General features: G+C 41.7%; 1 protein-coding gene across 7 annotated transcripts in view; it reads right to left on the reverse strand.

Annotated features, from left to right (window-relative positions):
* UTRN (utrophin) overlaps positions 1 to 13,503 on the reverse strand; it is a 701,048-nt gene that overhangs the window by 359,529 nt on the left and 328,016 nt on the right. For all 7 annotated transcript variants that reach the window (XM_066595903.1, XM_066595904.1, XM_066595902.1 and 4 more), the window contains one exon: positions 7,255 to 7,444. In XM_066595903.1, coding sequence (XP_066452000.1) covers positions 7,255 to 7,444 — 190 coding nt within the window. The remainder of the gene's footprint in view (positions 1 to 7,254; positions 7,445 to 13,503) is intronic.

Consider the following 13,503-nt stretch of genomic DNA (forward strand, 5'->3'; position numbering starts at 1 on the left):
GATGTAAGACCTCAGGGCAACCCCTTTCCATTGCAATAAAATAACAGGTGGTATGCTCACTTGTCCCTGCTCCCACTATGTCTAGAGATAAGATGGAGAATAGAAAGTGAAAGAGGGTGGTGACTCACGCTGCCCATGGAATTCTATAGAGAGTGGGGGGAGCACGAAGAAAACAAGCAGATATTTGCATAGGGTGCCTGCAGCTAATAGTACATGAAGTGGTTATTTACTGTGTTATAGCTATTAGAATCACATATCAACTGTTCTGTACATCTCCTGTGTCCTCCCTGATGATGTGTATGCATTATAAGCAGTTAGAGAGCAGATATCTCATGTCTCTGTGTGCAGTAAATAGAACACAGTATAACAACTAAACTCCTCACAGCAACTCAGAGAGGAATGAAAATCACAGATACAAATGTTGACAAATGAAGGATGCAAGTCTTATATTGGCAAGACATGAGAACTTATTCTGGAAAGTCATCTGAAAATGTTGGTATGCTTTACCAGTTGGAGTTGAAATTGCACTAATAAGACTTTAGACCCTCTGTCATTGTGGTGCAATACATCAGCGGACAATGTAAAAACAGCTTGGAGACTACAAAATGCTGAATCGCAGGTCATCAACAGTTAATTTAAGCAATTTTGATCACCTTAAATGCGGTGTTTGTTATTTCAGACAGCATCTAAACTATCCATGATCCATAAGCGTGACAAAGTCTTTACTTGCAGCAGTGATAAACACATAAAGCACATTAGATTAAGTGGATAATTTCATTGGAAATAGCGCAGTCATCATGTACAATAAAGTCATACTAATTTTTTCTAAGCTATAACACAATCATAAAAATAATGCATTTTTATTTGAATGCCAAAGCCACTATATGTGCAAAGTCAAAGTTATTACATTTGTATAACTGCATTAGCTTTAATACTCAACTATTGCTAGTAAACTGAGTTAGAGTTAATGGTCCAGCACTTTATATAAATGACTGTAATGAAGAGGAAATGGAGCGAAAAAACTTTTGGGTACTCCAAATTCCTAAAAATTTGCCATGTCAGCCCACCATCAAGAGAGTTTTACAATATCCTGTAGCTGATAGTGCATACCAACAAACTATAGACTAACCTCAACAGCAGCCAACAATACACTGAAGGGTAATAAAATTGTGCAATGTGGAAATTTAACAAACTAATATTATATATCCTACTTGTAAAATTTGCCCATGCCAGGATCTAATGAATATTGCCCAGCTTGGGTATTTGTTGGCACTGCTTTATGTACCGGTATTGTATATACTATAAGTATGTGTAGACACCATAAATACTCTATAATAAGCATACCGGCAAAATATGGAGGATACAAATTAGCCACAGAAGACTACCATCAAGATTACAGGACTCCACTTGACCATTAGGTAATTAACATCTCTTTAATGTCAAGATTCATTAGCAATGATGCTGTTTACTGCACAGATTTCAATCATTAGCTGTCGCTGTGAGTACAAGTTTAAACGCATTCTACGTACTCATCAAATGTGACAAAATAACCCCGGCTAGTTGGATATAAAATCCAAGGTAAAACTACGTGCGAGAAAATGAAGAAACGAAGTGTGAATAATATGCAATGATACTGACAATATTAATATCTTTTGGGATCCTTCGTTACTTTCAGGCAGAAAATGATACATTTCATCATTTAATACGGTGATTACTAGTTACTTTCTGCCCACACACAGGCACATCTATCTAGCTAGCTGTATTTATGCAAATAGATGAATAGCAGAAGTCCATTCATCTAGAAACTGGTGGTCCAAAAGTAATACCAAAAATTAATAAAGGTAATCCCAGCACCAGTTTGCTAATATATTGCTTCATTGGCGGCAAGGTCAGTTTTAGATCAAGTGTCGTCCTGGGCAAAATAATCCAAAGATTGCATCACTTTACACTACGTCTTGATGCTGGACAACATCATGACAAGGTATAGCAGTGACCGGAGCTGAGGAGGAGCCAGGATGGCAAGTATACTGTTCCTTCTTCAGGGATCACTCTCCAGTAGAGGATAAAAGAAGTTGCTACCCATCACTGCGACTCAGCTGCCTGTCCACTCACATCAAAGGACAGACAGCTGACAAATAGTGCTGAAGCAAAGTGAGCGATATAAAGGTGGGGCCCTGAGCAATTGTCCAACCTCCCCACTGCCAGCCTTGATTTTTTGTTTTACTATGGTGTTCCAAGAGCCAGCATACTAGAGTCATGCATATTTTTTAGGATACACTGTCACTACTGTTGTATTTGTATGACTTTATTTTGAATAGGGTTAAATGTGGTTGGAAAAGCCGTACAAAAATTAGGGATGCGGTTTCTATGCAAAGCTCCTCTGCAGTTGCTCCCACTCAAGGACTGGCTGGAAACCACAACAGATGCACAGGAAAAAGGAGTAGGTAAAGTGTAGCATAAAAACTCTCTCTATTGAAAAATCCAGACAGATATAGATGAACAAAAAGCATATGCCGTCTTATATGTTTTAGGCAAGCATGTTGCCATTAATCATAGAAACCAAGGCACATGTGAGTAACACTTAAAGGGGTTGTCCCGCGCCGAAACTGGTTTTTTGTTTTTTTTTAACCCCCCCCCCCCCCCCGTTCGGCGCGAGACAACCCCGATGCAGGGGTTAAAAAAAACAAACGGAGAGTGCTTACCTGAATCCCGGCGGTCCGGCGTCTTCATACTTACCTGCTGAAGATGGCCTCCTGATTGGCTGGAATCGGCACGTGACGGGGCGGAGCTACACGGAGCCGGCATTCTGCACGAGCGGCTCCATTGAAGAGAGCAGAAGACCCGGACTGCGCAAGCGCGGCTAATTTGGCCATCGGAGGGCGAAAATTAGTCGGCTCCATGGGAACGAGGACGCCAGCAACGGAGCAGGTAAGTAAAAAACTTTTGATAACTTCTGTATGGCTCATAATTAATGCACAATGTACATTACAAAGTGCATTAATATGGCCACACAGAAGTGTATAGACCCACTTGCTGCCGCGGGACAACCCCTTTAAATCACCATAGACAGCCAACTGAGTTTTTATCCTACACAGGACCTACTCCTTTTCCCTATGGTAAAACTAAGTTACAAACCTTGCTTGTATTAACAATAGAAATCAATACTACATAATCTAAAGAGCAAAACTAAAAACAGGTGCGATGATTAAAAAGAACGTACACAGACAGACTTTATAGTGGGAGCCGAGCTTTCAAGTTTTTTAAGTTTGTGAACTATTGTTCACTAGCTTTTTGAAAAACTCCACTCCAAGCATACCTGGGGAGTGATAGTTTTAGGCTGCCTATCCATGGGCGGGTTTGGATTGCGTTCCCCGCAGCGATAATCTGGCCGAGGGGAACACAGTGAAAGCTCTCCATAGCGTTGCTATGGAGAGCACTTCCCCCTTGTCCACGAGCGGAGAATCATTACGATTCTACGCTCTTGGGCGGCAATTCACAGCATGCTGAGAATTTACCGTGATTCTCCGCGGTCAACCTATCTGTCAGATAGGCTAACAGCAGAGATCTGTCCGCCCGCTCCTGCTCCAAGGCGGCGGCATCCCGTGGTGGATCTCCGCCCGCGGGATATCGCAACGCCTGTGGACAGACAGCCTTAGGCCTCATGTCCACGGGGAAAATCACATCCGCTGCAGATTCTCAATGGAGAATCTGCAGCGGGTCCCTCCTGCCCCGCGGACATGAGCGCCGAAAATAGCAATTTAAAAGAATTTACCTATCCGGCGCGGGCGACGAAGCTCTGCTCTTCCTCACGGCCGGATCTTCATTTTCGGCCGGCGGATGAATTCCTGACGCCGGCGGCACGTCGCCGGCACGTCGTCGACGTGCCGCGCGCATGCGCCGGGCACATCCGCCGAGCCGAAGCAAGGGAGATGCGGCCGTGAGGAAGAGAAGAGCTTCGCGGTCCGCTGCGGGTGAGTAAATGCTTTAAATTCCTATTTTAGGTCTCCCGCGGATCCGGACGGCTTCCATAGGCTTCAATAGAAGCCCGCGGGAGCCGTCCCCGCGGGAGACCCGCATGAAAATGGAGCATGGTCCAGATTTTTTCATGCTCCATTTTTTTTTAAATCACTTTTATTGACGATCCGCGGGTATTTATGTACCCGCGGGTGGTCAATGCATCCCTATGGGGTGCGGATCCGCATGCAGGAAATCCGCTGCGGATCCTAAATCCTATTTTCCCCGTGGACATGAGCCCTTAGAGTATTTGGAGAGTCACAGATTGGAAATGACTGATATATGAGAGACTGTATAACCTATTGGAGATTCATCTTGATGATCTATCACGTGCTTGAATCATCGGTCTCCTAATGAGATGCAAAAATAATGGTAAAGAGCTAACAGGCAAATTCCTCTGCAGTCTATATGATTGGTCTGTTACATTACAATAGATGTGTCTTTTTCAATGTAAAGTACTTCAATGTAAGACAATGAACTCTGCCCCATCAAATTACACGCATTCATTGTGAATACAACATGAATACAATAGAGGAAGCATTTCTCCAACAAACAGAAGAGCTTGCAGAAAGATTCTCATCAATGCATTGCCTCCCACATCATCTTCACAAGGTGAAAGTAACTTTTTTCTATAATTATTGATAACCATTGCTCAATATGTTGGTCCATTAGGATACTTCAGCAGAAAACAAATGTAATATTTTCTGACATATATTGATTCCTCTCCTCGAGGAAATTCACAGAAGACATAAATCGAAGAAACCTATTTTTCACAGCTGAATCCCCTTCGTGTGTGTAACAAAATGTAGCAATTTTCTTAATGCAGTATTGCAGATTGTAAATGAAAGGCACGACACAGAAAAATAGTATCTAACAAAATACAATCGGGGTTTCACTTCATGTCCATACGATATCACTCAGACATGTCCCAATGATATAGGAAGCTCAAATAAATGAAAAATTATTGAAGACAATCTGCTAATATCAAATTGTGGTGTTTCAGTCTAATCCCAGACCTTCCTCGAAGCACATGTCAAGAATTATAATAAAAACAAATACGGTACAGGCAATATCCTATGGGGTATAATGGAACATAACAGCACAATATGTATATTCCTGGCGGTTATGGGCTAATGCCTACGGACGGATTTTAGCCGCGTTCTATGCGGCAGAAATCCTTGGCATTGCCCTGCAGCTATTAAGTTCTATTGAACCTAATCAATGTTCACGCTGCGGAATTCCACCGTGGAATTCCGCAGTGTGAAATTTAGAACATGCCGTGGGAATACGTGCGGCTGGCTTCCATTGTAGTCCGTCACGGCCGTGGGCATGAGCCCTTAGTAAGTAAAAAGCATACATGCGCAATAGGAAAAACACTTATAGAAGTAATAATTAGAGGAATCAGCTACAGTGAAGTGCAGCATGGTTAGGTGAGAGCGTGATAATATAAAATATAGCATGATGACAGCATTTTAGACTGCAACACAGAAGGTTCACAAAACTTGTCTTTTACATTAATATAACTTTTATTAATATTTAAAAAAAAACAAAAACTAATTGCAACTTAAGACATCTAAAACACTTGTCTAAAGATGGAAGAGTGGAGTAACTGCGCCTAAAAGGGCGACCCCACCTAACTCTACCTTTTCCCTTGATAAAAAAGATGGAGAAAAAAAAAAGGGGGGGGGGGTATCTAACATTCAGGGTCAAGAAAAGAACAAGATCTGAGCCAATTATTAGATAATATACCAAAACAAAAAATATTACGCATATATTTTTTTTATTTAATTACTTTTTTTGGTCTATTACCTAGACTAGTGTTTAGGACGGCTTAGGGTGCAATTAGTTTTTGTTTTGTTTTTTTATTTAATAATTATTAATAAAAGTTTTATATTTAATATTAAAAAGCTTTTTCTTGCACCAGTCTATGAGAACTTGGCCTCGCCTTAGGAGTATGATTTTGATGTCATTTGATTCCTTAGACTCTCACCCCCTCCGTATAATCCTAAAATTTGAGGTGGGTACATTGAGTGACCCGCCGGGCCACGTCAAAGTCCCCATGTTAAGTATAGCGGCAGGTGCTGTTAGGGAGATTTAAGCATTGCTAAGTTCACCGTCACACGACTATAAACATCCCTGCTGGGTGAAGTGCTGCTATGAGAGAAGCGCCGGAGAGAGACAGAGGCGCTACTGAGAAAGAAGTGAGAGACACACACACAAACAAACAAACTACACAGCCAGTGTACAAGGCGCACGTGAAGCCCGTTTAAACTCCGGGCCGGAGTACAGCCGGGAGCGGATGGGGCTGTATATACTGTACTGCTGACACATACCAGTCTCTATAGTGACTGCTACTCCCCGGCCAACATATATATATATATATATATATAGTATAAGAGAAAGAGAAATATGGATAGATAGATAGACAGAGAGAGATAGAGAGATACATATATAGATAGAGATAGACAGAGATATGTATCTATTCGTGCTGCTGTGCTTCAGGCAACAACGCTGCTATAGACAGTGAAGAGTTGTTTAGATAGACAGAAAGAGACCGACAGAGAGATAGACAGACCGACAAAAAGAGACAGACAGACAGACACCCACAGGCTTTTTCATATTAGATATCTGCTCCAAATACAAGGTGACACTCTGAATAATCACCTAACCAAGCAGATTTCAGGTCAAAACAACCATTTCCCCAACCATTTTATGTTCACGTAGCGACATCGGGTTAATCTAGTTAATGTAAAAGACTGTACACATTTCTGTGAACCCTAGTAGTTTTATATCTGTAATTGATATTTTTGCCGTGGGGGGCTTGTATCTCTAGTATCCAATGTCGTGGGGACTAATAATTATGTATATCAATAGTATAAGAGACGTGCAAAAGGCCAGCATTGCCATAGCTATGTGCGTAAGAGTAGTAGATAGCAATGTGAAATGGACTTGACCTCCATTTGCATTTATTATTGTTAATGGTGGTCTGAGGAAGGTTTATGATCAGGCTGTAGTGTCAAATTCATTTTGAACTTTCTGAGTGTTAGGTTCTTCTTTAAAACTTCACAAGGAGCAGGATTGTACCTGAACACCCGACCCCAGATTGCCATACAAACGTTATACAAAATGAAATAGGAAGCAATATCCATCACGTTTCAATGGAAACTCACAAACTTAGGAAAGACAAAGGCAGGTCTTCCCAAGAAGAGAATGGCCTTCATTCCCTGTAGTGGTCCTTACCTGTAGCTGCATTTTGAGCTGCCGTAAGCGACTGACATCTTGCTGGACACCCTCACGTTGTGATGCATCCATGAGAACGTTCACAGTGGTCTCAGCTTCCTGGATCCATTTCATGAAGTTCTCATGATCTTTGACCAAGACCTGGAAATTCTTAAGGTCCTTCTCCAACATGCTCTGCCGGTCACCAACCCTAAAAGAGCCGAGATACACAATAAAGCTTTAATTACATTCAATTATAAAAAATAGACACAGAAGGAACATTACACATTATATGAATATTTTCAACATTTTGCAACATGCAAAATTTAGAAATAAAAAAACATTGTTTCATGTGCCTTGCAATAAAATACTGATACCCATGGCAAAAAGAATGTGTAAAAAAACCCTGGTCTAAGATATAGTTAGAAACATCACTTCACGTCCGTCAACCCCATCCGTATCTTTCAGTTGCATCGCTGGGTCTCTTAAATTACCCTTTGATGCAGCACAAGTAGCTTAGACGCACTACTAGGGTCTAAGAGGCGCTGATTATTTGTGAACAGTAGAGAATATTTACTAAGCCCAGCATTTCAATGCTAGTCTTAGTATAATGTTTCTTGGTGCATGATGCACCTAATACATGAAAAGGCTCAGTCCTACTACATAGATATGAAATCAGAACCAAGATTACTGCACAGATATACAGTAACAGAATTAAGCTACTATATATACACTGAAGAAAACTGAGCTTAATGTAAAGATACAGTGCCAGATGCAAGCTTACTACAAAGATACAAGGGGGTGCTGATATGTCTTTGGCTTTGTGTTCCTTTTTTGTTTCTATTGTAACGAATGTTACATCACATGAAAGCCTTATGTGTCTAATATATGGTTCAAAATTTTGTGTTTGTAGCTTATGGCAACAGTGATCTAGGCACGCGGGAAAACAAAATGGTGGAGTCTAAGGCAATATTCACAGCAAATGAGAGCAGAGGAGTGATAAAATTCTTGTTTCTGCAAGGAAAGTCCGCGAAGGATACTCATGGTGATATGTCGCAGGCATTGGGGGGTCAATGCCCTTCATATTCAACAGTTAAGAACTGGGTTGCCAAGTTTAAAACGGGCCAATTCAGCACCAACGATGAGGAACGTCCTGGACGACCGAGAGAGTTTGTTGTTCTGGAGATCGTCGATGCTGTGCACAACCTTGTACTGGAGAATCGGCGAATTTCAGCTAAAGGAATAGCAGACATCATGGGGATTTCTCGTGAACGTGTTTGTGTCATTATCCATGAACATTTGACCATGAAGAAGCTATCTGCAAAGTGGGTCCCCAAATGTTTGACAACAGATCAGAAAAGCATGTGAGTGAAAACCTCCCGATCCATTTGTCAGCGTTTCCGGACTGATAAGAACTTCCTGGATCGACTGGTCACTATGGATGAGACCTGGATTTATTTGTATGGCCCTGAAACCAAGGAGCAGTCAAAAGAGTGGAGGCACAGTGGTTCTCCTCGCCCAAAGAAGTTCAGGGTGCACAAATCAGCCACTAAGGTGATGGCGTCTGTGTTCTGGGATAAGGAGGGCGTGCTGCTAGTGGATTACTTTCAATATGGTTCCACCATCAATGCAAGGTATTACATTGAACGTTTGGACCAATTGAAGGCAGCTCTGAAGGCCAAAAGGCGTGGCAAGCTGTCCAAAGGAATCTTGTTCCTGCAGGACAAGCCTCCGCTCACACTGCACAAGCGACCACAGCAAAACTGGTGGAGCTAGGCTTCCAGCTGGTTGACCACCCACCTTACTCACCAGATCTAGCTCCCTCCGACTATCATCTGTTTCCAAACCTGAAGAAACACCTCAGGGGTATCAAATTTCACACCATTTCTGATGCCATGGCTGCTACGGATGACTGGTTGGAGGCACAACCAAAATCCTACTTTTTGCAAGGCTCACAAAACTTGAATACCGATGTAAGAAGTGTGTTGACATCAGTGGAGAGTATGTGGAATAAATGTAAAGTTTCATCTTCCTATCTCATTTCTTTCTGGGTAAAGCCAAAGACTTATCAGCAGCCCCTCGTACAGTACCAAAACAAAGGTCAATGCATACTTCCTTCTAAAGGATTTTTTTAAAAATATGCTGCTTGCAAATGCCGTGCTGTCCTCAAAGTTGTGCCATGTCCATCAAATAACATGTATCATGTTGTCAAACAAATAGTGCATAATAGTATGGCCACTTCAGCTAGATCCACTATGGAATTTTTAGAGGGAAAGCATAGAAAATTCACAGCATAAATTGACTGGAGGCCGATTTATGCTGTGGATTTTTCCTTAGTTTGTGGGTGAGATTTCTAGAACTCTCGTGCACATTGCTTGTAGTGTAAAATGTTGAGGATTTTCTGTAGGTTAATTGTGCTGCAGAAAATCTGCAGCATTTATGTTACCTATTAATGTACAGTGTCCTTAAACTTATATAGTAAGAGTATGTCCATACAGGGCATCATTTACAGTAGAAGCCATTTGGATGAGCTTTCAAAAAAATCTTATCCACATGGTGCAGAAAAATTCTGCACAGAACTGACATACATTGCGGATTGCAAGTCTGTAGTATGTCAATTATTTGCTGTGGATTTGAGTGCAGATTTCATCATTTGAAATCTGTTGCATTGCAAAGGGTGAAATCTGCATTTTGGGTTGAAATTTGTTGCCCAGTGTCCACAGTGGACATTCAACAGTAGATCCAACACACAAAAGCCAAACCATTTGGTGAGGATTTTAATGTGGCTTTTGAGACAGAATACTCCTCATTTGTAGAGGTGGATTTGCACTGAAAATCCACCGCTATAATTGACATGCTGTGGATCCAAGACTCACTGCACTGGTCAATTTCTGCACAGATGTCTTCCACAGCATGTGAATGAATTTTAAAAAATCTCACCAACTTTGCTGCTGCTGTAAATGCCGCAGATTTCCCCTGTGAATGGTCTACACAAATAATCTGTGGTAAACCCGCCACGTGTGCACCCAGCACACAAAAAAACCCACACATATAAAATGTCTTACAAACATACAGGCACACTCTTAAACAAAGACATACAAAGGCCCTATTACACAGGGTGATTATCGTTCTGGTTGTTTAGGCTCCTGCGCTCCCATGGAGTTTGAATGATAATCGTCCCATGTAAAAGCATGCATAAACTGAATGACTGGATGAGAATCATCTAGTCGTTCAGTTTTAGGCATGCTTAAAATCCAGAACGACCATCGTTCGGTGTAAATAGCAGCCGTCCAGTACTGAATGGCCACTGCTTACAGTGAATGGGGTGAGGGAGAGAAATCTCCTCCAGCCATCCCGCCTCCCTGCCGGCCACTCTGTGAGCGATCCAGTGATACTCGCTCCCGTGTAACAGCACAGGTGCGAGTATGCACGGGGATGACTGTCGGGCATCGTTTGCCGGATAGTCGTCCCTGTGTAAGAGGGCCTTTAGGCATAGTTATACACATAAACATAAACACATATGCAGACACACTTTTACACATACAGTTATATACACATATGTGGTGGTACCTTAAATTCACCAGCAACATGGAATCACTGGCAGGCAAGCAGCACACAATTGGTCTTATATGGATATCACTTAGTAAGGGAGCAGTGCTCCCTATTAAATAACACTTCATGCATAACTGACACTGCAAACCAATGCTTCAGTCTTGGGACACAGTCTGGGAGTCTGGAGGAGAATACTGGCTCCTTTAATACCAAGGTGAGGAGGGCTTGTGGGGCCCCCCTGACTTAGGGGCTGGGTCACAACTGTGACCCTTATAGCTAGGCCCCTGTTAGTGGTGGAACAGAAAGAATATGTTTACTACATTAAAGATGTTCACATTTAATGGACTTTATGGACATCTGAAAGATTTATGCATCATAATGTTGTGATTCAATTTTAAGATTTCATTCCTTGCCAGTTCACCTAGTGTGCCAGTAAAAGGCGCTGAAGAGGTATTTTTTCGTCTTCCTTATTTGCATAAATTACCCAGAGGCGCTTACATGGCCTTATAAGTCTCCTCGCTCACCTTCTAGGTGTCCCCACACCTCTTTTAGGGGGTCTCCTGTTGGAGAGACTACTAACCCCCTAGATGTCTCCACACAGTTTTTAACAATAATTAGGACAGCGCTCCACAATATAGAATATATAAAACCTTGTCCAAGGTTATGGTAGGCAGGAAAAAAGAGGACTTACCCGGTGTCTAGTAGGGTTCCAGGAGGGAACACTCCCCTAGCACCTGGAAATCCCGGCTTTAAATTAAAGTAGAGACTTTCACAGACGATCTGTATCCTATATGTTTAGGAGAGCTGCTGGGAAGTATATGCCAACTCTTCACACGTGGCATAAAATCAAAGTATTCCCAGAAGACAAATAAAAAGGTTCTCAGCGCTCGTTGGACCAACTTATATAAGGTCAATACCAGCAAATCAAATCAGTCTCTGTTTAATTCCAAAACATTACAGGTCAGGTAAAAATTGCAACGAGTTTCAATGCTCTCAGGCATTTTTATCAAGCACCAATGCTTGATAAAGACACCTGACATTGTTGAAAGGCGTTCCACACAGTTTTTGTGTCCTCTCCTTATAGGCACACGACACCAGTCCTGGCCCAGTAAAAGGACAAGAACAGGTAACAAGAGCTTCCAATATTGGTAGTATCTGTTTTAATATACATATGCATTTGCCTATTACTAGAACATTAGAATGGACCTGCAACGCAAGATAGAAGATGGACACAGTGCCTACATCATCAGCATCAGTCCATCCTTAGACTACCCAAGTACACTGCCAAATTGTCAGGCTAGTCAATGCACAGTCATTTAGCATGTATCAAGAGCAGATTGGGAATGGGGGAAAAACGCAGCAACACTGAAAAGAAGGGAACCAGGTATATTAAGTATATATGTTGCATGCACTGTGATTTTTTTTTTTATACTGTGAACCAGAGGCGCTAAGAGCCCATCTGCATCTATACATTGTGAGTCATAGGTTGTTTGAGGTCTTGCTGGGTGCCCCCTTGTTCTTTTCTCTAAGAGAGACATCTGCTTAGTCACCTTACGATTTCCTAAACTTTTAATAACTTCAAACTTGTGTAATAAATCAGACAAGTATTTCCTTACATGCAGCAGATTCACTGTCCAGTGAAGCAGCTGAAGGACAATGCAGTCTGAATCTCCTCAGCATAGAATAAGTCATAATGAAGAACAATAGTTTGCACTCGGGTTCCTATGAAATGTGAGTAAAAGATAGATGAGAAATATGAAAGTAAGGGGCAAATGAAGGCTGCCAAGGGCCGGGACTGCATGAAATTTGTGGCCCCCCCGACAAGTCTAAGGCCACTGTCAGATAATTTTACCTCCAGATTTTGTCTGCATTTTGTGGACAGTAATACAGAGCTAATATAAATATATATATATATATATATATATATATATATATATATATATATATATATATATATGTGTGTGTATGTATATATACTTTGGTACAGCTCTGTGTTTCAACCAACATAACCAAGCACCATGCCATACAACACAGTGTTGAGGCTTGTGAGGAGCACAATGTATGTAAACTTCATTGGCTAGCCCAAAGTTCGGATCTCAAACCCATTGAGCATCTTTGGGATAAACTAGAACGTCATCTCGGTGTACAAAAGCGGCCAGAAGGGGTAGTGCAGTCACTGAGGCCAGAGGCGACCCAACACAGTATTAAAAAATGTGAATAAAATCAAATTTTATCACCTTCTATGTGTGTCCCAATACTTGTGTCAACATAGTGTATGCACCAGCTCATTATAGTACTATGCGCGGACACGAGCACAAATCAGCCTTGTTCACTGCACAAATAAGTTGCGCTGAGCTGAACATATTCGTGCATACACTCATCTGAAGAAGCCCTCAGGAGAAGCGTTAACTAGTTGCATAACACATTTATTCAAACTAACCCACTATCATTAGTAGGAAACTCGCTTTTAAGAGCCGTGCATTATCTGTATCACTTTTTGTAAACACGAGCTCACTGGGAAATGAGCTCTATTTTCCTAATATAGGCATGTACGCGGTGAAAGCATACAAACACGGTTTACAAGGATGAAACATTAACTGCGCACTATATTAGACTATGGCAAGGCTTAATTATTTTGTCAGTATTTTCCCAGGGAATGCCTTTAAATGAGTGTCCCTGCCTAGAGGATTGGCGATAAGGCTTACCCCTGTACAATCC

Source organism: Eleutherodactylus coqui, chromosome 3, assembly GCF_035609145.1.
Source record: "Eleutherodactylus coqui strain aEleCoq1 chromosome 3, aEleCoq1.hap1, whole genome shotgun sequence".
In the NCBI taxonomy this organism is placed as follows: Eukaryota; Metazoa; Chordata; class Amphibia; order Anura; family Eleutherodactylidae; genus Eleutherodactylus; species Eleutherodactylus coqui.